General features: G+C 44.3%; 1 protein-coding gene across 4 annotated transcripts in view; it reads right to left on the bottom strand.

The window, feature by feature from the left end:
- PAX5 (paired box 5) overlaps positions 1-25,064 on the bottom strand; it is a 230,165-nt gene that overhangs the window by 51,400 nt on the left and 153,701 nt on the right. For all 4 annotated transcript variants that reach the window (XM_050943148.1, XM_050943150.1, XM_050943149.1 and 1 more), the window contains one exon: positions 17,289-17,390. In XM_050943148.1, the coding sequence (XP_050799105.1) occupies positions 17,289-17,390 (102 nt within the window). The remainder of the gene's footprint in view (positions 1-17,288; positions 17,391-25,064) is intronic.

Below are 25,064 nucleotides of genomic sequence, written 5' to 3'. Positions count from 1 at the left end.
CACAGTTGCACATAATTATGGGGTTCAAACATTGTTTTCTATTTTAATCAGTTTAAACGTTTGCAGGTTGGGAAATTATGGGACGGCAGTCAGATAATAATTAGTTAATCACAGTAGACTTTGAGACTCAAAAAGTTAAACTTTACAGCCATCAAAGCACAAATTGTCAACGTTGTATGTCAAAATATACAAAGTAAACAGCCTTAAATCAAACACTAAGACATTCTCAAGCAGCATTTTTCTTACTTTTCCTATCTGTAAATTTTGATGATTATCGATGGAAATATTTTGATTGGTTTGTGTATGTGCGGTGAAATCAACATTTACCAGTAAAAATCTAATGCTTCCAAGCCTATTGATGAACAAAAGACAGTAGTAGCACAATTGCTCCTGATTTTTTTTTTTAAATCCTAGGTTTGAATGTGGCTGTTTGCAGGTGCCTTTAGTCGGGTAATTGCACATAGACTTCATATGAAGGAAATTCATTTGTTCAGGGTCACTGCATGGTTTTTCATTAAAAACAAATTACCGGTGTTCAGAAAGGACATCTGGGTTTCGAGAGTCCCATTAATGACTATATTTCCAGCATCACTATCCCGGACGGTCTACCCTTTCCTGTCACCCTCGGTTCTGAGCCCCGAGAGGACAATGAGAATGACAGTCAAGTGAAAGGGAAAACATGAGCGATGAGGCCAAGTACTTCGTCCCCAGAGAAGGCAAGAAGAGAAAAGTGAAAAAAAAAATAAAGCCAGAGGGTAACAAGGGCCATTGTCTGAGCATTTTCAGCACAAGAACCAGAACAAATATTTAAATGAATGAGCATGATTATTTAAGCATAACCTTATTCAAATTCAATTATGATATGCCGCAGGCCCTTTGGACAGGATGAGGGGGATATGCAGCATGTTTTTAAACTGAAAGTACAAGGGGTGTGCCAGGCAGACACATGCTATCTGTCCATTTCCAGCTAGATTCTAAATCTGATTTTCCTCCCACTTAACACCCGTTTAACAACAATAAACTTACTCCCTATTTGCACTGAAACGGAGAGAGAGCTATTCGAGGCTTCTGTCTATTTCTGAGACTCGAGAAGATTGATATGGGTCTGTTAGCTGCCTGCAAGGCAGAAGGGCAAGCTGCAAGGCATGGAGGTGTTGGGAAGAAAATAAAAGATCATTTGAATTGCAAGCTCTTTGGGCCCAGGAACTACCTCCATTATGTGTGTACCCTGAATGACGGGGCCTTGATCTCTGTTTTGGAACTTCTAGGGGCTGCCACATTACAAACAAAATCATGTATAATAAGAGATATGCAGTCAGTTTCTATTGTGATGGAGAATTAAGAACCTAGACAGGCAGAGACATTAGAACCTGGTCTCATGACTTGCTCTGGTGCTGCAAAACTCTGTTAGAGGGTTCTGTATTGCTGGAAGTGCTGTGCTTTGCATTAGACATTGGAGCTGCAGACCTGCACCCCTTCTCAGCTCGATCAGCCCTTTTGCTATCCTACCCACACTTTCACTCCCCTCTTCTGACTGCAGAAGCTGCTGCTTCCACTTCCCTTTCCTCCCACCGCTTGAAGCAGGAGAAGCATGCAGAAGACACTCGGCACCTCCTGACAAATGCTGCTTGATGGTTATCTGCCCCTGGTGCACACACAGATTCTGGACAAAGGACTGCCCTCCATATTTAACTCAAGAGGCCAAACTCATTCCTAGTGTAATTTCATTGACTTCAGTGATGTTACACCTGGAATGAATTTAACCCCTTGTTTGGAAATACCAGACATTGCAAGTTGCAACAAAAAATCAGTCATATTCTTTACATGTTGTACAATATAAGTTGTCTGCAGAATGTCATTTATTACCAGATACGCATCAATGGAACTCTGGCAAGATACTGAAACATCAATTTCCTTGTGTGTGGGTGGGGGAGGGGGGGATAAACATTAAAAACATGATTGAACCTCTAAAACAATGGGGGGAATACAATCTTGTGACGTAAATCAGGAGCATATATGAATCACTTGGAATGCTATATTCAGTTCTCATCAAGAACACGTAACTAAAGAGAGGATTTTTAAAAAAAAATAGAAAACATTTTGTCAGAATGTCTCAAATCAATCAGCTGTGGATATAGCAGAAATGGAGGCATTTCAGAGACATGCAACAAAGTGAGGAGAGGAATGGGAACTCTTGTATATGAAGAGAGATCAGGAGTGGGACTGATTAGCTTGGAAAGGAGATCAGTGGGATAGCATAGAGGTACATGAAATAATGAATGGAATGAAGATAAACAGGGCACTCCTATTTAACATTCTTCTTGTACAAGACAAAGTGATGCTTGTGTGATGCTGTACGAAATATGGGAGACACTTTATGATATTGTTAATACCAATATTATAAAATGGTAAGGAATCTGACCAGATTTGCATTGTAAGGTATCTGTGAAAATATTATGATTTGCCAGGTACAATGATCTTGTTAATATGTTTGTATCACCTTTGTATTGTGAGTTATAGTTATATAGGGTATATCTGTATTTCCAAACTTGTGCTGTTTCTGGGTGACACCCCCAGACAGATTGGCATCAGCACTGCCTAACCTGGTTGATGGCCCATCAAGGGTCATCAGCTGTACAAAGAACCCATTGAAAGATGCCAGAGGCTACACCTTATGAGTCAGCAGGACTTGTAATGGCATGCCTACGGACAGGGAACTCCAAGGATTTTCCATGCCATCTGCTGTGAACTATCATCTTTATTTTGTCTTCAATCCTGCTTCTTACCTCTGGAGTGACTTTTCTACAGATGAAGCTCTTAACAAAAGACTGACTGACCCATCCAAGCTGTGGATGTGTTCCAGAGGGACTTTCAAGCCAGAAAACTCACCAATACTGCTAAGAACATGATCTATGGACTTTGAAATCTCTGCATGTATCTGACTGCTTTACCATTTAACATCTCTCTTGTTCTTTTTTCTTTATAATACACCTTTAGCTTTGGACACTAAAGGATTGGCTGGCAGGGTAGTACCTTCCAATCTCATACTGACCTGGCAATGTGGCTGGCCCTTTGGGGTGCAGAATAACAATTTGTACAGTGAGCAGAGTTTTTAAGTAACTTCTCACTGTACTGGACCTATGTGCTGATTGGGAGCCCGAGAACTGGAATGCAATAACGGAGGCTGTGTGATTTCTTTTTTCAGCTTCTTGATAACCAGGGTGGGCATCAGAAGCACAGTTTGTGACTGGTTGGTATGTTTAATGTCAGTTTTACCACCAGTTTTGGGAATATCTGCTGTCCCTTTTGCAGCCTGCCCTGACCTTGGCATTTTTAAGTGAGGGCTGCCCCGGGCACACCGGGCTACAGCTTGTTGGGGCAAACATTGTGTCATCTCTGTTTGGAAAGCATCTAGCATATTTTGGGCACCGCCGCAACTGGAATAAATAATATGATACAAATTTAAAACTGAGAGAAAGAAATACTTTTTCACCCAACACATAATTCACCTGTGGGATACATCACCATAAGCTATCGCTGAAACCAAGAATTTAGTAGGATTCATTAATGGACTAGACATTTATATGGATAATGAGAACATCTAGAGAGGTACATTAGACAGAATAAGCATTTATAAGGGATACAAATTCTCATGCTTCAGGGCAGAAGCTATTAAATGATGGGAGTTAAAAAGAATCAGAGAATGTCAGGGTTGGAAAGGACCTCAGGAGGTCATCTAGTCCAACCCCCTGCTCAAAGCAGGACCAATCCCCAGATAGATTTTTTACCCCAGATTCCTAAGTGGCCCCCTCAAGGATTTAACTCACAACCCTGGGTTTAGCAGGCCAATGCTCAAACCACTGAGGTATCCCTGCCTCCCTCCCTTATGGGTAGGTCATTTCAGAACTGTTCGATATGGAGGGTTACTAGTTCCTTTCCTTGAATTATCTGCTGCTAGCCAGGATGCAGGATAGGGTCACCACTCTGACCCAGTGCAGTAGTTCTGATGTCCCAACCACCTAGTGTGCCAAGTGCTCTAGAAAGGCAATCGATCTTATAAGTGCTTCCAGCAAACACCCTAGAGGATGTCTCATGTATGACAAAAGCATTGGCTTGGTTGGGTTGTTAATATTACAACTGCTCCACTAAAGCCAGCCTGCCCTTGCAGCTCTGATCTCTCAGAGGATGGCATGAAAAGCATTTCCAAACACATACGCTATTCTACAGTGCTCATCGTGCTCCCTGGCGTGGGGGAGAACTCAGCTGGGTTCCCTTTCAGCAGCCAACGGTCACATCCTGCATCTGGATCTGGGCTCTCAGGCTTGTTACTGCTGTGGGGCAGTGGGAGTGCACTGGGTGACTGGTTCCCATCTGGTGGTGGCAGAGTGGTAAGTGGGTGATGCAGTTTGCTGTCAAGGAGCAGTAGCCATTGTGAGCTCCTTGGCCCACCCCACCATGAATCTAGTAGCTGGATCTCTGGTGATGCCAGGGGCCGGGGTGATTGCCAGTTGGGGGTTCTGGAAGGGATGTTTGCCATATGGCAAATTGGCCAAGGGCTGCATGGGTTTTTTCACTCACCACTTGGCGCCCAAGATGTTTGGTTATGAAGTCTCCACTACAATTGTAGGGGTTCTGATGCTGTTGCAAGGGTCTGACTGTGGTCCCTGCCACCCAGTGGACTGTTTGGACATTGGTCCTGGGTGTCATGACCCCTGGGTCTCACATCTGGCCTAAAAAGTTCATGGGAGTAGCCACACTCCAACCCTCCACCTGGCAGACTGCTGGCAATAGCTTGCCTGACTCCCAGGAAGTCCAGCCCCAGTGTGAGGCTTTGCCCCTAGGTCTGATTAGCAGAGTCCCAGAGCGGCTGATAGGCCTGCTGGCCCTACTTCAACCAGTGGCAGGAATAGGAAGATGTCCAAACAACAGGGCTCCACCCTGCTCTAGACTGTGTGCCTTCTGCTTCCTGCTCCCCAAGCCTGATCTCCTGGCACCCTGTCCCAACTTGATTCCTGACATCTGACTTCTGGTTCAGACCTCCAATCTGTTGCCTGCCTCTGACCCCTAGTATCCTGACCCATCCTCAGCTCGGGTTCCCAACTCACGGTTCTGATCTGCAGTTTGTCTCCTACTTCCGAGCTCCCAGTATCCCAGCCCAGCTGACTCTTGACTCCTGTCTTGTGACTGAGGTTTCTGGCTCTGACTCCTAGGTCTAGCTGCCACAACTCAGCCATGGCAGCTTGTTCAGACATAATAACCATACAGGACCTAGCCCAATGCAACAAGAACGGATCAAACAGCAGAACCACAATCACCCAGAAGCATCAGAGTTGCCCACAAAGATAACTGACTGTGAGAATGAAGGGAGGAGAAGAGAGATTTCCTGCAGCCCCCACTTCCTGCATACCATGACCTCAGTTTCTGTATCACCCATTGAAACTATGCAGGAAGATCTGGTTCATCAGCAATTCACACTTGATGAAAAAGATCAGTGCCATCAGCAGCACCTGTGCTTCTTCTGCCATGAACCTGGCCATGCCATCTCAGCCTACCTAGTGTGAATACCAAGGAGCTCAGAGAAACAATCCAGTCCATGCACATCAGGGGAAACCAGCCTGGACCTAGAGAGAAGAGAACTTCCCTGTACCCTAATCTCCACTAAGATGAATCCTGAGCACCATCTAGGTACTTCTCATTCACAGGTGCCTATCAAGCTGTGCATTCCAGGATTCTGACATGGCCAGTGCCACATGCTTCAGAGGGAATGAACAGAACAGGACAATTATAAACTGATCCATCCTATTGTCCAGTCCCAGTTCTGGCAGTTGGAGCTTTAAGGACACCTGGTACATTGGGTTGCATCCCTGACCATTTTCACTAACAGCCCCTGATGGACGTATCCTCTATTGACTTAACTAATTCTTTTCTGAACCCCATTATAGTCTTGGCCTTCACAACATCCCCTGGTGATGAGCTCCACAGGTTGACTGTGAACTGTGTAAAGAAGTACCTCCTTTTGCTTTAAACCTTCTTCTTTTTAATTTCATTGGGTGACCCCTGGTTCTTGTGTTATGAGGAGGAGTAAATAACACTCCCTATTCACTTTCTCCACACCATTCATGATTTTATAGACCTCTATCATATTCCCCCCACCCTTAGTCATCTGTTTTCTAAACTGAAAAGTCCCAAACTCTTTAATCTCTCCTCATATGGAAGCTGTTCCATACCCCTAATCATTTGTATTGCTCTTTTCTGAACCTTTTCCAATTCCAATATCTCTTGAGATGGGATGAGCAGATCTGCATGCAGTATTCAAGGTGTGGGCACACCAGGGATTTATATAGTGGCATTGTGACATTTTTTGTCTAATTATCTATCCCTTTCCTAATGGTTCCTAACATTCTGTTCGCTTTTGTGACTGCCGCTGCGCATTAAGCAGATATTTTCAAAGAACTATCCATGACAATTCCAAGATCTCTTTCTTGAGAGGCAACAGTTAGTTAATTTAGACCCCATCATTTCATATATATAGTTGGGATTATGTATTTTTTTTTAATTTGGAGTATACATTTCTTTTGAGCCTCTATTATGGTGTTTTTACATAGTTTCCATGCAGTTCAATTTGTGACTGTTCCTTTTAATTTCCATTTAACTAGCTCTCTCATTTTTGTGTAGTTCCCCCTTCTGAAGTTAAACGATACTGTGATGGGCGTCTGATATTTCCCCCACCCACAATGATAATTACATTATGGTCACTCAAGGAAGTTCACTCTTGCTGAGTGAAACTATAAGATTGTGGACATGGAGTTTCTGGCAATTAAGACTGCCTTCGAAGAGTGGTGACTCTACTTGGAAGGGGCCTGCCATCTGGTCCAAGTGTTTACCAACCATAAGAACCCGGAGTACCTGCGTACAGCCAAGGCTCTAAAACCAACAGCTCCAGTGGTGCCTATTCTTTTCTCAGTTCAATTTTACCATCACATACTGCCCTGGAACCAGAAATGGCAATGAAGCCTTGTCTTGAAGAAATGGCTTTGATCCATGAGACCCCAGTCTGGGACCATTTTCAAGTCCCATACTTAATCCGACTTGCCACCAGGACCTACTTGCACTCATTCATTCTGCTTCTGTCTCAGGAATTCTGCCCGATGAGTTGGCCTTTATCAGCCAACAACTACATGACACTCGGGAGGGGTCCTGTGAGAATAGTGGTTCTACAACTGTGCCATGACTCCACTCTGGTAGGACACTTAAAGCAATATAAAATCCAATGATTAATGTCCCATTTCTTCTGATGCGTCTGAGTGCCCCCCACAACAGAGACCTCTGTAGTTTCTTGCAAGATGTGCACCCACTCTAAGATCCCATGCCCGAGACCCTGTAGTCTTCTCCATCCTCTGGACACACCACCTCAGCCTGGGAGGATTTTTCTTGCACTTTGTGGTGGAACTACTAGAATCCAGTAGTTTCATGACCATCCTGATGAGGTAGATCGGTTTTCTAAGATGGCTCACTTCATCCTCTACACATGTTTACCCTCCATGGAGGAAGCCACTCGGCTCTAGATAAACAATATCATACATTTTTAGGGCTTCCTGGATCACATCACCTCTGACTGGGGGCCTCAGTTAACTGCCCACTTTTGACAGGAGACCCTATGTTTATTAGGAGTACAGCTGTACTCTGCCTACCATCCTCAGCCACATGGAAAGAATCAACCAGATCTTTAAACGATACTTATGATGCTACATCAACCATCACCAGGATGACTGGCCTTCACTGTTACCCTATGCAGAGTTCTCATACAATTATGCAGACCACACATCCACAGGCCATAGCCCCTTCTTTATCAACTGGGGGTACCACCTCCAATTTCACCCCCAACTACATACATTCTCCCTCAACCCATCTACCTTGGATCTAGTACAAGACATCCATCACACCCAAGAGGAGGTGAAGGAGCACCTTGAAAAGGCAAAGGAGGGCTACAAAAGGCACACAGACAAATGTGGACAACAGGGCCTGCCTATGCCTCAGGACAAAAGATGTGGCTTTCAACTGAACACCTCCACATGGACAGACCCTCTTGGAAACTTGACTGTCGACTCCTTGGACTATACCAGATCCAGCGACAAATCAACCCAATCACCCTCAAGCTCTAGCTGCCTCAATCTCTTAGACTCCACCCCCAATTCCAAGTCTCACTTCTAAAACCATACACTAAAAATACATTTCCTGCAGAGCACAATCATGACCTCCACCAGTACAAGGACAGAGGCAGGAGGAATACATTGTACTCAAAGTCCTTGACTAAGATCCCTCAGGGCAAATTATGGTATCTGGTTGACTGGGCCATAATCTTCCCAACCAATCAGGTACCAGGTAAAACAGGAAACTGAGTCATAGTACTTTCTCTGTGCTGCAATTTTTGGCTCTTTCCCTTTTCTAAAGGTCTTGTCCTGCTTCCCACAATTACACCTGTGGTCCCATTTAGCAGCCCAATACAGCTTCCTTTGGAGTCAATTGCCTTTGACAGCAGCTGAATCAGGGCCAATGTCAGTGGTACTTCTTGCATGAGCAAGAGACAGGATTTGGCTCCAGTTTTGTTTTGTTCTCTGACGGTTTCTGTTGAGTGGACAAGCAGATCTGTGTATTATTCAGGACTGTGGTTTCAATGGCTGGGGGAATGAGTAAGAGAACCAATATAACCGAGGAAGACCTTGAGGACTTCTTCCAAGAGATAGGGAAGCTCAACCCTTAAAAGGATGAGTCCCTAATACCACAATCTCTCTCCACACACATTTCACAGAATCTGTAACTTTAACAGTGTAATTCACACATCAAAATTTACTTTGTTCCATTCATAAGAATTTCAGATGAGTCATACCTGTAAATTGCTGTTTGACTGCAATGTACGCAAGTTTAACCATGTGGAAATTTAACCAAAACTTCTGGGCCTGATCCAAGACCCTGCCCTCAGTCAGGGCCTGATCGAAAGACAAATTAAGTCAATTGAAAGACCCCCACTGATCGCAATGGTCTTGAATCAGGCTCTGCTCTCATTGACAATAATGGGATTTCTGGGCAAAAGAGGTTTGTGGATTGGACCACACATAATACAATAAATAACCCTTAACACTTATCTTCATCTATACATCACTATATGCTCTACAAGAGCACATGAGCATCATTATTCCTCTTTTAAGGAAGGGAAAGCTGAGATGCAGCAAGGTGAAGTGATAGATCAAGGTCACTCAGGTAGCCAGTGGCAAAAGTCGGAGGAGAATCCACAGTTCCTGACTCCCAGTCCAGTGCCCTATTCATTGGGCCACACTGCCACATACAGCTAGTGGGATATATGCAAATATGTTTCACTCATAGTGCCCTGGATTCAGCAAAGCACCTAGACATGTCCTTAAATGCCTCGATAAATAGCAATGGGACCTATGCACATGCTTATATTGTATTGTATTGTATTGTATTGGCAAATGATGCACACATATATAAATCCCCACCCTTTTTCCTACTTTAGAGCATGCTTTACCCAGGAATTCTGCACATCTAGACATGATGTTATCACAGAAATACACCTCAACCTCGATACAACGCTGTTCTTGGGAGCCAAAATATCCTACCGCGTTATAGGTGAAACCACGTTATATTGAACTGGCTTTGATCCACCGGAGTGTGCAGCCCTGCCCCCGCGGAGCGCTGTTTACTGCATTATATCCGAATTGGTGTTATATCGAGTGGCGTTATATCGAGGTAGCGGTGTATGCAATTAGTTTGCTGGTCCTGCAGTGTCATTTGGAAATGTTACTTTTCACAGGCAATTTTTCCATGAGTGGCAGTCAATATGATAAGACAACATGTGTGCAGGGACTGCTAAGATCCTGATGGGGAAAGGTGTGCTCCTGGGATCCCAAAACATTACCAGGTTCTCGTTTTTACAAGGCTGTCATTTTTAAAGCACAGTATAGAACTCGATTTTTCTGGAGAAAGTTTTTCAGTTAATGAGTTAGCTGGTTTAAGTGAGTTGGTCGCAAGTCGCATTGGCGGGGATAATTCTCTTTGTTGATATATGCCATCCTCCCTTCCAGAAGAGCTGACAGGCCACAGAGGAGAGTACACCCTGAATTCCTGAAAAATGCAGCATCACTGGGGAATTTCAGTAGGAAGTGTTGTGCTTAGAGCTCCGAGAGAACTGTGTTGTCCATTTAGTGGGAAAAGCCTCAATTTGGATTATTTTTTCTTTTCCAGAAATGGAACAAAACCACAACAAACGTGAAAGTTTGCCACAAAACAAAATTCTGGGGGGGAAATAATCATCTCAATCTAAACATTTTGTTCCAATTTTGGCCTTTAATGAATTTTAAGTTCAAAATCACTTTTGGTCCAAAAATACCAAACCAGGCCATTTGGAAATCATCTCAATGCTTTGTTTTGGTTATTTTAAAATGAAATTTCAGCGAAAATGACACATTTTGAAAATAGGTGCCTAAGTCAATGGAAAAAAGGCATTTTTGTCAAAAACCTCTTTGGATGGAAGATTCCCAACCAGCGCTGTTTGTGCATTATGTATGTCCCACAGCAGCAGCAACCCCACTAACGTTGGCCCCTGCCTTAAAGCTGTGGTAGAACCATGGTTAGCTATAGAATTAATTATGAAGCTCACCTCTCTCTTGCTCAGTTAGTCAGGATATTTTGCAGTTACCCAAGAATTCTTCATTCAGAGACAGTCAGTCAGTGCCTGTATTTTTAAACCCCGGATACTTTGTGTGGTACCCCACAATAACATAGTAAAGCAAGAGACACCCAATTTATAATCAGACCAATAAGCAAGAGAGGCGCTAATCCAGGAGATTCCATCTCTCCTGTGCAACCAGGAAGTTGATTCAAAACTGCTTTGCCCTAACACTTTCTTAGAGCTTGTCTCACAAAGACACTCAGACAAGTTAATCTGAATTCATTTTTAAAGTGGATTGTTTAAACTGCATTAAAACCCTGTGTGGATGCTCTTATTCAGAAAGTGGTTTTAAATCAATTTTAATTCAGTTCAGTTTAATTCACTCTGGAAGTAAATTAAACTAAATCGAATAACAGTCATATTAATTCAGAATTAGAGACCCCACACAGGAGGTTAATGCAGTTTAACTAGTCCACTTTAAATTTACACCGTTAGTTAATTCAGATTAGTTTTCTTGAGTGTCATTGTGCATACAAACCATTATACTTAATCCTTTGGAGCCTGGTGCACTGTGCCAGGGTAAAGGGAGAATATGTGGCTTCTGGGAGCAGAGGCCACTTCAGAAAGCCTGGGTCGAACTAGTCCCAATGTGTCCTGTCTCAGCTCTGCCAGGAACCTGAGTGGGAGACTTGCCCTTCCTCCAAGTCCTCACAAAGGACCAGACTGCTACTGGACTGGATCTGACGCAGCCACAAAGTGGAAGTGACAAAAGGACCCACCCCCAAGCACTGCTCATTGCAATTGCAGGCCCTGTATGTATCGTTAGGGTTGGAAGGGACTTCAAGAGATCATCTAGTCCAATCCCCTGCTCAAAGCAGAACCAATCCCCAAATGGTCCCCTCAAGGATTGAACTCACAACCCTGGGTTTAGCAGGCCAATGCTCAAACCACTGAGCTATGCCTGCTGCTATGGGGAGGTAGGAGTATGTGGGGGTGGGGGCAGTAACTGCTCCCTGGGGTCACTCACAAGGGCATTGGCACCCCAAGGATGGTGGGAGGGAGGCACGGAGCACAAAGGACCATGGTTGCTCCCTCTTCACACTGGCCCACAGATCATGACAGATGCATCATGCCCAAGGACCAGTTGGGAAGGCATTGTTGTGCATGTCTTGATAGACAGGCTCTCCCTGAGCTCCCCCTGGAATGGGCCAGGGACTAAAGGTCCCTGCCATAGGGTAGCTGGCCCCTTACATTAAACTGGGCTCAGCTCTCCTGTTCCAGTCTGGGTGCGCCCTAGTTTGGGGAATGAGGAGGGTGGGGCTGCCCCTCGGAGTTATAAGTGAGAGTTCAGAACCCAGGAGTCCTGAGAGCAAAGAGAGCTCTGAGGGAGAGCACAGCGGGGTGAGAGCTTCAGGAGAGGTTGCCCATGAAGGAGAGAGTGGGGAGAGGTCCCTGCTTCAGCTGTGGAGCCAGGTGAGGCTGGTGAAAGCAGAAGGCAATTGAGGAGTCACCTACAGATTTGCCCAGGTCACACAGAGCTGAAGACTGAGAGCAGCAGACAGCAATGCCGGCTGGCCCTCCAAAATGGAGGCCCAGAGTTGATGGAAGGCTGAGGAATAATGGAGGGGTGAGCCCACTGAGCTGATCCTGGGCAAGAGCTGGAAGCTGACCTGGGAAGGAAACAGGGCAGAGAAACACCCCAGCTAGAGGGGCTGGGATGTGGCCTGGTGCCATATTTGGTGTTGGACTGTGCTGGGAGGATTCTGGTTTACGGTAGTGGGACTTCTGGTAATAACTTAACCCCACAAAACGGGCTATTTATATACTCCAAAGGCTGCCCTGAGTTTATTTCAAGAATCAAGAGGGAAACTGAGGTGAGGGGCCACTTGCAGGGCACCCAGGAGGAGGCCACGCATTCACAGCCCCTTTGAGAAGAAGGGAGGGTGCGTGACAGAGTGACAGCAATGGCAGGTGGAGAGCAGGAACTGGCATGGGGCCGGGAGGACGGCGCTGAAGAGGTGGCTGGCAGAAAAGGCCAGGCCGGTGGGGAACACAAGGTTCATTGCCGGCTGAGATGAGCCTTGGAGCGAAGGGAAGATTTGGGAAGGAGGGGAAAAAGCAGGAAGGGAGTGGGAGTTGGTGTGGGGACAGAGGGAAGGAGATAAGAGCATGAGGAGCTGGGTAGACTCAGCTCTGATCTACCACATCAAGAATTCTCCGGACAGGTATTCTCATCCCTGAGTTGCAAGAGTTAACACTCGTTCCCCAGCCCCTCGGACACGTGCTGTATGAATCCCTGGCAAATGCTGTACAAACACAGGCACTGTAGCTGGGGACTGGGTTATTCACAGTCACATCAATGATGTCGAGAGCAACAAGGATGCAACAAAACATCATATATGTCTTATCATGTCTCTATTTCTCCCACGTCTATAAACACTTCACTGACACAATCAGTTAATTATAACAATCGTTCATGGCTCACAATTAAAGCGCTTATCAAATAACCACATTCTGAGCCTATGCTCTGAAAATTATTCCAGGGAAGCAGCAGGTCGAGGAGGGAATCCCAGAGAATTGGTGAAACGTACATTCCCCTGGTATAAATTTCAGGGCAGAATAATTCAGCCATATCAGAGCACAAACATGGATATGCACACAGCATTAAACCTGATCTGTCAGCTCCTTCAGAACCAAATCATAAAAGACTATGTGCATTCAGAAGAAGCCTCTGAAACTGGCCCTTCAAATGACAAGGGACAAGTGAGGACAGAGAACGTATTTTGGATTCTAGTTAGCAAACCCACATTTAAATGAGGACGAGAACCTAGAAGAATTGCAGGTGACCTTCAACCTAGCTGGAGCAGAAGGTTGTTATTAAAAGAACCAGTGAAAGGAACATTGCAGTTACTCAATCTAATAGATCACACCAGCCTACGTGTAGTTAAAAATAAATCTATTACACAGAGAAATCAGACTAGTCTAGATCATTGCATTGCATCTTTCTAAACTCTGCCAAATAATGTGCGACTGGTCTTGGGTATTACCAAACCTGCCCATCTCAGGTACCATTACTTAGTAGTGGTGTTTGAGCACCCCACAATCTGTAAAGTATTTATGCTCCCTGCACCCCTGCGAGGTAGGGAAGGGCTATTAACCTCATTTTACAGATGGAGGAACTGAGACAGAGACTAAGAACTTGTCTATGCTGTGCCGCAGTGCGGACTATGGGGGTTTGCGAATTGCCGAGCACATAGTGTTGCGTTCTAACTGCCCTGTGGGGACGCTCCTGGCACAAGCTAAAAGGTACCTAGTTCACGTTAACGTAATCTTCTTTCAAACAGAGCTATGTTCATGCGAACTAAGTACCTTGTAGTTCACGCCAGCAGTGCCTACGGGGGGCAGTTACAGAACAACACTTTGCTGTGCTCTGCACTTCATCCTCCCTGGTAGTCCAAACTGAAGCAGACTGTAAACGTAGCCAGGTCTTCAAAGGATTTCGGCACCTGAAGGTGCAGACACCTAAAGGGATTTTCAGACACACTCCGATGGGAGTAAGGGCCTACCATGCTTAGGCACACTTGAAAAACACAACTGATTGTCTTTTTGTTCTGTATTTGTACAGCACCTAACACAATGGGGTCCTGGACAATGACTGGGGTCCCTGGCACTATGCTTATACAAATAATAATCATTAATAATAAGGACTAGTGAGATAAAATCTTAACACAGGCTGTAACAGAACCACCTTGAAACATCATCACCGACACTTTCAAAAATGACTCAATTTTCCACTGTTCAAGTTGGGGCACCTTTAAGGGGCTGATTTTCAAAGAGCAGGTGCTCAGCACCTTCTGAAAATCAGGTCTCTTCAAGGCATCTCCAGCGGGTCACCCAAAATCCTTAGTCACATGAAAGGGCAGGTCCCTCATTTGGAAGGGCACAAATTGCTCCAGGACACGAAGTAGGATGATCTTTTCCTTTCACCTCAGGGAACTGGTATCATCTTAGATAATACGCAGAGTATTTGGGTTTCATAACAGCTGCACAATAGCAGGCTTAGCCTTAAAAGCACAGATGTGCTATGCACATAATTTAACACTTTCTGCTATTAAGAAGCTTCATGCAAACCTTCCCATTTTCAGGCTGGCTCAAGTGAAAGACAGCGCTTGCTCGAGATCAGGTTCCTTCCCTAGATCCCAGGATGCCATGCTTCTCAACACAGAGGGAATAGTGTTAGGAGAACAACCTCTCTCACAGTCTTGCATTACTTCTGCTTCCAGTAGGGTGACCCGACAGCAAAGGTGAAAAATCAGGACTGGGGTGTGGGGTAATAGGTGCCTATATAAGAAAAAGACCCCAAAATTGGGACTGTCTCTATAAAATCAGGACATCTGGTCACCCTAACTTGCAGACGTGGAAAGAACTAGGAGGTCAGAGTAAATGGAGTTAACTAAACTTTGCCAACTTGCAAAATAAAGCATTACTTTGTGTTCAGGTTCTGATTAAGTCATAGAATACCAGGGTTAGAAGGGACCTCAGGAGGTCATCTAGTCCAACCTCCTGCTCAAAGTAGGACCAATCCCCAGACAGATTTGCCCTTATCCCTAATCAGCCCCCTCAAGAATTGACCTCACAACCCTGGGTTTAGCAGGCCAATGCGCAAACCATTGAACTATTCCCCTACCCCCCTGTAATCAGAGGCAGATTGTTTTATCCTGACTAGTTCACCCATCCTTGTTCCTAGCTGCTCTTCAGAGATGCTTGCATAACTGCAAAACACATTTAGGGAAATCTTGTTAATAAAGTACCTTAACACTGATGTGACTTTTTTTTTAGGTTCTTAATATTTAAATGGTAGGAAGTGACTTGCAATCACAGCAAGATGTTGCATTTTCAGGCCAGATCCTCAGCTGGTGCAAATTGCTGACATTCCTTTGAAATCAGCAGATCAATTTACAGCAGTTGAGAATCTGGCCTGAAGTTCCAGGCAAGTTTTTTTTGTATGATGTAAATCATTACAGCTGTATAAAATAAGCCATTGTTGTGTCACATTTACTTTTTGAGGGGAAAGTAATATTTCTGTATTTATGTCAATCTTTATAAAATCCCCCCCATACATTATTTTCAATAGCATTGCAACATTTTTTATGGGCAAAAATGACTACATGTTATTACAATGACCTGATTCATACGTCTAATTCTTAAAACTAATTCATGTGAAGAATAAATGTGTTTTTCTTAATTTCTTAAAGCTATTACCAGGAGACAAGTACACTCACAATAGATCATATATGCAAACTGCCACACACTCTAGACATAAAGCCAATGTTGCCAACTCTTATGCTGGTTATCACAAGTTTTATGATATTTTGTTCTTAATCTCCAGATGCTGGAGTCATGTGATTATGTAATAATCTCAGCTTTCATTTTTTTTAAACAGATTGAGGAAAAGCTTGGAAATATGGTCCAAGTGCACCCTAAAGGCCCAGAAACTAGAAAGCAAGTAAAAAAACACCCAACTTTTTTTTAAAAGTCCCATGATTTTTAAAAATCCTTTACTCCTAACTTTTGAATGCTTGGGGTTCATAATACAGTATAAACACTTTTCCTAGTAAGCAGTGGTGGCCTTAACATTGAGATCAAAGGTTGTGAGGGCCAGATCCTCAGCTGCTCTAAATCCACATAGCTCTTTTGAAGTCAATGATTTTCAACATACTTAAATGTCAAACCCAGGAGTATATACAACATAACACTCATCTGTCTCTAGCTTTATCACTATCTGTATGTCTAAAGCACCAACAGTATCTCCATAGTATCTAGGATCATAGATGAATAATTGTCAATCAAAAGTTGCTAATAATGGATAACCCAACTGTATTCATAGGGACCTCATCCTACAAGGTGCCTCTTATGAGATCTGGGCATGCTCAGCTCCCACTGACTTCCGAAGAGGTTGAGGCCACTCAGGTCCAGTTAGGTGCCTAACTCTCACTGATTTCTATGGGAGCTAGGAACATAGGTGCCTCTGAAGATCTGAGCTGGAGTGCCTTCCAGCAGATGATCAGAAGCTCCCATCTCAAAAACATGTAAAAAGAGCTTACCAAAAAAAGGAAAAAGCCTGTGGGAAATTCAGTGATGCGCGAGTTGTTAAGATTTTGGGCTTAGTAAAGTAACCATCTGAACACTTCCAGTCCAACAAACGTTTGCCACAACGCAGCTTATCTAGCCCACTGGCACCAATATGTGTGACGTGCTTAACATTAAAGTGTTGATTAAAATCATCCTCATGACGAATGGGGGGGGGAGTTTGAGGCTGTCCCTATGTGATCAGATCAACACACAGCAAACGGCCATGCAGTGGGGTAAAGGCCTTTCCCTGCCTACAGGATGGAAGACTTTGCTTTGACAGTGGAGAAGTTAGGCTCTCCCTTGTGCCAGAGAGAGGCTGGTTTATTTATTTAGACTCGCTTTGCATCTGTTCTTCTCTTTTCATCACTGTAATTCTGTTTTCTGCTGGCATCAGTGCAGAACAACCAGAAAGCACTTGGCTTTGCTTCTGTAATGCTGAGGGGGGAGGAAGGGGGGTTGTTAAACTCACCAGGCACCATTCCTGTCAGTGTTGGAGCAGAGTAGCTGCCCTGTCCAGCAGGGGGGACGTGAGGAGGGTATCCTGGGAGGGTTGTGCTTGCCAATTCACGACCTGAAGAATCAAACCAACAAATCACCATGTGAGCATTCACAACAACTAGACATGTTTTTACATTTCCCTGAACACCCAGAACACAGGCCAGGCATTTGTCATAACTGTACTGTGAATACCAAAGTGGGATTTTTAGCTTGGCAGAGAGAGAAGAGACAATTTCTTTATAAGCTGCCATAAAGCTCTGATAAAGTGAGCGACAGCGAGAGAAGGCACACACAGCTCGGCACTGAGGCAGACAAGCCAGCTTGAACTTTGCTGGGCCTTCCTTATTCCCAAGTGCCGATGGCGGCACACGAGCCGATTTTCAGTGGCATTCACACTGCCTGGCCACTGGTCCGGGGGGCTCTGCATTTTAATTTAATTTTAAATGAAGCTTCTTAAACATTTTAAAATCCTTATTTACTTTACATACAATAGTTTAGTTATGTATTATAGACTTGTAGAACGTGACCTTCTAAAAACATTAAAATCAGGGCCAGGGCCAGGCACCAGCTCAGCAAGCAGGTGCTTGTGTTGACCAAGGGGAAGGGGCGGCATGTCAGGCTCTTCGGCAGCAATTTGGCGGTGGGTCCCTCAGTTCCTCTCGGAGGGAAGAACCTGCCACTGAAGAAGAAAGCAGCGCAGTGGAGCTACTGCCAAAATGCCGCCGATCGCAGCTTTTTTCTTGTTTTTTTTTCCCCACGGCTTGGGGTGGCAAAAACCCTGGAGCCAGCCCTGATTAAAATGTATGACTGGCATGCAAAACCTTAAATTAGAGTGAAGAAATGAAGACTCGGCACACCACTTCTGAAAGGTTGCCAACCCTAACGTACTCAGAAGTTAAGTACATGCTGATTAGGACCTGTCTGTCTCTTTCTTTCTTTCTTTCTTATGCTCATAGCTTTGACACTCCAATGGTCTCAGTGTATCAGGCTGTCTGCTATTCTAAGGCACAAGATAGAAATACAAGACTATCAGCAACATTTTTATTCTAAACCGCATGCAAGAGTAAGGCTGAAACTCTGTATTTCACAGTTCGCGTCCCCAAGTTAACCTTTTTCACAAGTTGAAATAGACAAAGCAGGACTTCTAGGTATCACAGAGCGACATGAATGTAGTTCCCTGGTTAACTTCAGAAAATTAGCAGCGAAAATTAAAGACCTTGACGACGCCCCTGGTAAGAATTCAGAGTGGATGGTCTTGTGAACTCAGAGTGGGTGCACTGGTGTTCTGGGTTCAATTCCTGGCTCTTCCATAGACGTCAGGTGTCACCTTGGGTGATAGTCTGAGGCCTATGTCTTCAAAAGAGCTGAGAGATTCTGGGTGCCTCAATTCTTGATGCTGAACTTAAAGGCCCTGATATTCAGAGGGCAAATCCTCAAGTGGGGCATCCTTACTGCTGCTCTGTATCAGTACATATCACACTGGTGATGTCAGATCATCTCTCCTTGGGACCGTGGAGCAATGCTGGCTACGTTATCCACTCTGCTAGCCTAGCACACACAAGAGGGGTAGGTGGGAACTCAGCGTCACTGCTCCTGCACTTTTAAAGGAACAGATCTCTCATCATGCATCTTAATTAAACAGTTCAGGCAGCAAATGGTTATCACAGATCAAAATGTTCTGCTCTTGTTGCTGTGACTGTTTTCCTGACCTCCCACACAAGTTCAAAGTCTGACTACTGTAATTTGTAAGTGTTTTGTAGACCCTGGAAACACACAGCTGTCTGTGATCTAGCTATGCTTAGTGGGTCTTGGAACATCCCCAGGAAATAAACAGCAGACTAATAAGGATTTTATCTGAAATAAAAAGATTTGCTATGGTTTGACATTTGTTTTAATGCCTCTATTGGTGCTGAAAATGCAAGAATTCTTAAGACCAGTGTATTATTACAGTTACGATAATTCCATACAAACAAATGTAGGGTTTTGGAGGCCCTCTGCACGGTTAGGCTTTAAATCAGCCCACCAATCAGAAATGACCTTCCTGCTGGGCAGTGTGGTTAGTACCACCTGCCATGTTTCTAATGTGGTGGCTGACGGTCTCTTCTGAAGGGCTAAGCAATCCAAAGGTGAAACAGGGATATGCATACATTTCACAGTTGCAAAACGGCACGTGTCCCAGTCCTTCACAGGTATGGGGGCTTTTGGTTTAGCAAAGGAACTACTGTCACTCAAAAATAAACTGAGCTTTAATTTCTATAAAAACCCAGCTGGCTTTCCTCATGTGCATCAGTTAGCTCTCCCTACGGCCAGGAGATGGAGAGTGGTGTGAATCTGTAAGAATTATACATATTACATGGGAAGGTGGATTGATTTCAGAGGACTCAGCATATTTCACATTTCCTCATGACTGACTTCTGAGCCTTTATTTTAGCAGACGGTCACTCAAGACAAATTGTTGCTTCCATCCGGTTGGTAAAACATCTGCTGAAGATTACAATGAGACCTGCCAACGGTTTTACTTGTGAGCAAACCATGATTTGAAACAAATACCTGAAATTTAAAAAATTAATGACCATTCACGAGCACCACCCCACCCAGACTCATAGGGAAAAGTCTAACATGTCCGACTCATTCTATCTATGTCCCTATTGCTTATTTTGAGGAGTCTGCTTTGTTTTCAACATAATTACAAATTCTTTCATACAACAATATTCATAAGTGAAAGGTAGAATCAGAGCTGGTTGAAAAAGTGAGAGGGATATGGCGACAGTTTCATCAAAATATTTTCCTTTTGCAGGGGGAGGGCACAAAATTCCAACCATCTCTATAAGATTTACCTTTCTCTACAGAAAGGACATTGGGTACTTCGAGCAGGAGAGGGGAAAGGCCTGCGGGGGGGGTGTTTACGTAAATCTGCACATTTAGTATTGATGGGTCATGATTTCCATTGGAACGAAGATAAATGCGCTAATGAAACCCTTTGATGGCAGAATGAAGTACCCTTAACAAATGAGAGTTACTTGGGAAAGGGCTCAGATAACTAGACTCTGCTGTAGAGATATGTGTATTTTCCAGCAGCTAATTGAAGCCCTTGTTATTCTGCCTAGTGAAGTGAGATATCTGCTCTGCTTCACCATGGAACCCCAAAACAAAGTGAGAGATCAGGTCACAGCAGTCAAATATCCACTAAAACATTTATTTTGTACACCGAACGCATGGGAGGCATTTGCGTCAGGAGACAGCGTATGTAACAAACTGGAGCAGCTTCCTATCTGGACCTCGTGTTGGAGCAGATTTTATCCTGAGATGTACCAGCCAGGCCAGAAGCTCAGCTGTGGTAAATCAGCAGGGCGCCATTGGCTTCAAAGTCCTACTACATGTCTAGCTGCAGTGGAGCGACGCTGGGGCCGAGGATCTGGCCCTAAGATGCTCTGCGGTGTAATGATCCCACGACATTGACTTGGAGTTGAAGTCATGAGCCCGAGGGCAGTTTTAAGTCTCCCAGATTCCACTGGAAATCTAGTTTCTATCGATCTGGTAAGCTCACATCAGCCCCTTCGATTAGAGAGAGGAGCACGTGGAAGCCCAGCCTCCCCTTCCGCCCACTAACAAGCAAAGTGAGAGCTCCTCCTCCTTGGCTGAGGAGCTGACAGCTCAGTGGACAGCAGAATCTGCAGTGGGGTGGGGGCCTGACTGAGGTTTCTGGGGCTCCCAGCCAGTCAGACGAGTGGTGGCAGCACCAGGCGGGAGTTGAGAAGATGTCCAGATGGAGAGCTCTCGATTTGCACCCTCCCAGCTTCCTATCCCCTCCAGGGGAGCTGAGAAGGGAGGCTGCATGCCCAGAGCTCTCTCCCTTCTAGGTGGAAGGCAGAGAGAGATCATAAGAGACATCTCATATCAAACTTCCCTGCCGGGAATCTTCTGCAATGCATGAAGTCCAGCATTTCGGTGTCCTACAGTGGAATTCCCCCCATGTCTGTGACCCTTTTTAAATCTGTAGAGATTCTACGTCCTAGTAAAACCTGAGTGATGCAAGCCGGGGGGGCGGGGGAAGCCCCAGGGATGTGCCCCTCACAATCCTCCTCATGTTTAGCTGGCTATTGGCCTGCTTTGGAACATGCATGCCTGTGCGATACATCCCTTCCTTTGTTCCCTTGCTGTATCCACAAGATGATGTAATGCCACATCATCAAATGGTGTCTGGACCTGTGATGACAGCCAGGAGAACTGAAGAGATCCCTTTCCTATTTTGATCTGCTGTAACCCACTCTCCACCCCCAATTCACCCATCTCCTAGTTTACATGGAGCCGGTTTTAATTCGCTTACAATCCACTTCACTTTTTCCAAAAGCCTGTCTCACAATCAGAGATGTCCAGGATCTTTTCAGATGTGCTGAGTGACTCCAGTTTCCACAGGTGCCCAGGTCCTCTTCAAATCAGGCCATTTGTATTCAGAATGAGTTTGGATGCAGGCGACTAACTTTAGGCACTGGAGTTGGATGATTCTGGCCTGAGGACGATGCTAAAGCCTGGCTTTTGTTGCATCCAATTATCTATTCATTGTCTTTATGGAAGAGGCAGAAAAACTGCTCTTCACAAATGCTGCTTTTCCTTCTCAGCATGCCATATGGAAAGGGAAACCTGACACCTGCAGCCACTGTCCCAGTGACATGCTTTGTCGGCTGCTGATTAACATGCTTGGAAGAGTCATCGCACTGCAGGCTTTGGGTCTGGGCAGTTTTCAATAGTCAACGTCTCTGATCCAGCGGAGAATCCGTGAGCAGGTCTTAGGGGCTGCCCCAACCCTACTTCTCTCCCTCTCAGTCTGATCTCAGATGCTTCTAAGAAACTGGGGATTGTCCCACAGACTGGATTATGCAAATAGTAATGAAACTACTTAACATTATTATTAAGACCAACTCCAGCTGAGATCAGGGCCCCTTCGTGCCAGGTACTGCGCAAACATAAAGTAAGAGGCAGTCCCTGCCCCAAATGGCTTACAGCCTAAGTAGACAAGACTCCCCAAGGAGTAGTATTAGCCCCATTTTACAGATGGGAAGCTGAGGCAAAGAGACTAAAGACCAGATTTTCTAAGGTATTTAGGCATCTGAAGATGGAGGACAAGCACCTAGTGGATTTTTCAAAACTGCCTTGGCATCCATCTGCACCTTTAGGTGCCTTAATACGTAGAAAAACTGGACTATATAACATACAAAACTGAGAGTAGAGGTAGGATTAGAACCCACCACTTGCTGTGGCATGGGCCTATGCCTTAATCACAGCACTGTCCTTTCTCCACTCTGGGCTAGGGGATAAGGACTGGACTCACTCACTGAATTATTCTCAATTCACCACCAGCAATCACCCCTGGACTGTGAGCAGAGGACAAGCGTTAGCTGGAAATGTTAGCACTTATTTTTCATTAAAATCTAAACTGAGAAAGAAAGCAAGAGAGAGAGAAGGGCAGAACAAAGGACTGAAGAGACCACTCTGGCCCTGGCTCTCCCACCCCTCGAAATTCTATAACAAAGGAATGTAAAACAGATTGTAGGAGCCTGTGGAGTTTGTAAGAGCACTGTTTGAAACACTAGCAGACAGTCTGCACAGGTCCCCACCCTCACTGGGGATGAAAAGATGACCTTATGTCAGCGCAAACAGGGCTGACTGTATGTCATTGTCAGTGACAGAGGGAACATACACAGCTCACTCCTTTCCACTGCAAAGAGTCCTGATAATGCTGAGCACTCCAAATAATTGATTAGCTGACAAATACCTGTTTACATTTTGCAGATAACTAACTGCTTCCAAGCTTCCTGGCAAAGGAAACAGTTCTGGGGGAAATAGAGCAACTCTCTCTATGGTATTATCGTGAGGGAGGAATATTCCTAAAAGTATGTTTTGTTCTAAGAATTGCTGCAGAATTGGATTGTTGTTTTTTTTTTCTATTTTGGTCCCAAGAAAACTTTAGATCTTCCTTAGTAGACTACCATATGGCTACAGACCAAGGGCAAAGATTTTACTGTACCTGGAGCTCCCTGTTAATACACGGGTTGATTTCATGTAGATATACAGAGAGAGTTTAAAAAAATATATAACTTCAGAAATTGCACCTGGGCAAAGAAGCATAGGATCATGTGTGTGCCTCTACATCCCTTTTCTGTAATGGTATACAGCGTATCGTTAGAAGTTAAATCACCCCGCCTTTGAAAACATATCAACATGTGTGCACGTAAAACAGACAACAACAAAATGTATGTTGTTACATGGGAAAGCCGGAGACTGGGACACTATTCCTTGCCCTGCTCCTGAGCAGCTGAGAGACCTTGGCCAACACTGCATTTCCCTGTGTCTTGTTTTCTCCATCTCCCATTTGGGGATAACAATCTTCCTTTGTAACTTGCTTTGAGATGGATGGATTTAAAAGTGCTGTACAAAAGGCAAAGCAGTATTATTTATAAGATCCTTTTCACATAAATACCTTTTGCAAAGGGAGACAGGAATCCTTTCACCTGCAAGTTGAAATGTAGCTACTTCTGGGGTGAAGTGTATTGACTAATACCCCACCATGACAGTGCACAACATTTTAGGAATGGAAGTGGGAAATACTGTTTAACTGCAGAAGGAATTTAGGTCAGTAGGATATAGCTACCTGCGTTGGAAAATAGCCAGAACACCAGGATAATACTTTTACATAAATAGTATCATGATATGATCATAAATGGACTCCACCTTGACTTTTACTTCTCATTCAACAGAGAGCACTTCCCCCAACAAACTGCCCATTTTCACCACGGAGAGCGTCTCACCGATTAAGTGCCAACACCCTGATCCTGCAAAGACCTTTTGTAAACGTACTTTAAATAAACAATGTTACATGCAATTCTGCGTACCCATAAATCTTTGCAGGATCAGGGCTTATATCAGCCACTTACTCAATCACCAGCTCTAGTTCTCACAGTGATTATGAGTTCCTTAGCACTGACCCAGAATGGCATTGCTGATGCAACCTCAGCATAGCAGGCTTGGTTTGTGTGTTTAAACGTCGGCTTTTGGTTTGTTTGGTTACAGATAGCTTCTGTATTGTAGGAGTAAATGCATGTTTAGAATATACTACAGTGACAACAGATCATGAGACTTTAGCTCATACACCCGTATAGTTCAATCACAGTTTCATTGCAGTTATAAGGACAGTAATGATTTATATCATTCTGAGACTGATGCAGACATCTATATGGGTTTATTCCATACAGCTCCGAGAAATGCTAGATTATCACGCCTCCTATCAATCATGCAAATTATTATTATAAAATAACAACAGTTATCTCATTTGTTTTGTGGTAGAGCTCAGAGTTTCCACTATGATAGGTGCTGTGCACAAATATAACAAAAATGATTCTCTGCCCCAGAGCTTTAGGAAAATGAATACAGTGGTTGATCCTATTTTGATTATCATCTGTGATCTGATTTGAGTTCAGTGAACCTGTGGCTTAAATTTCTGTTACAGGTCATTGATGGCCCTTGTGTATTTCATTTGCCCTACCTTATTCTTATGGTATCAACTATTTACTGAGAACCAGCCATGTGCTCATACTATACAAATCACAGAGGAAGGTCTGGTCTATGCCCATAGAAACTTGCATTATAAGCTAAACAATACTATGTATATATGTGCTCCAGGGGTAAACAATAGGCGGACCACAGACCGCCAGCCACTTTTGAATGGACCCTGAAATCCTTTTATGTATTT

This window comes from Gopherus flavomarginatus, chromosome 3, assembly GCF_025201925.1.
Source record: "Gopherus flavomarginatus isolate rGopFla2 chromosome 3, rGopFla2.mat.asm, whole genome shotgun sequence".
Taxonomy (NCBI): domain Eukaryota; kingdom Metazoa; phylum Chordata; order Testudines; family Testudinidae; genus Gopherus; species Gopherus flavomarginatus.
Note: the sequence above shows the minus strand (reverse complement) of the source record. Positions and strands in the feature narration are given on the sequence as shown.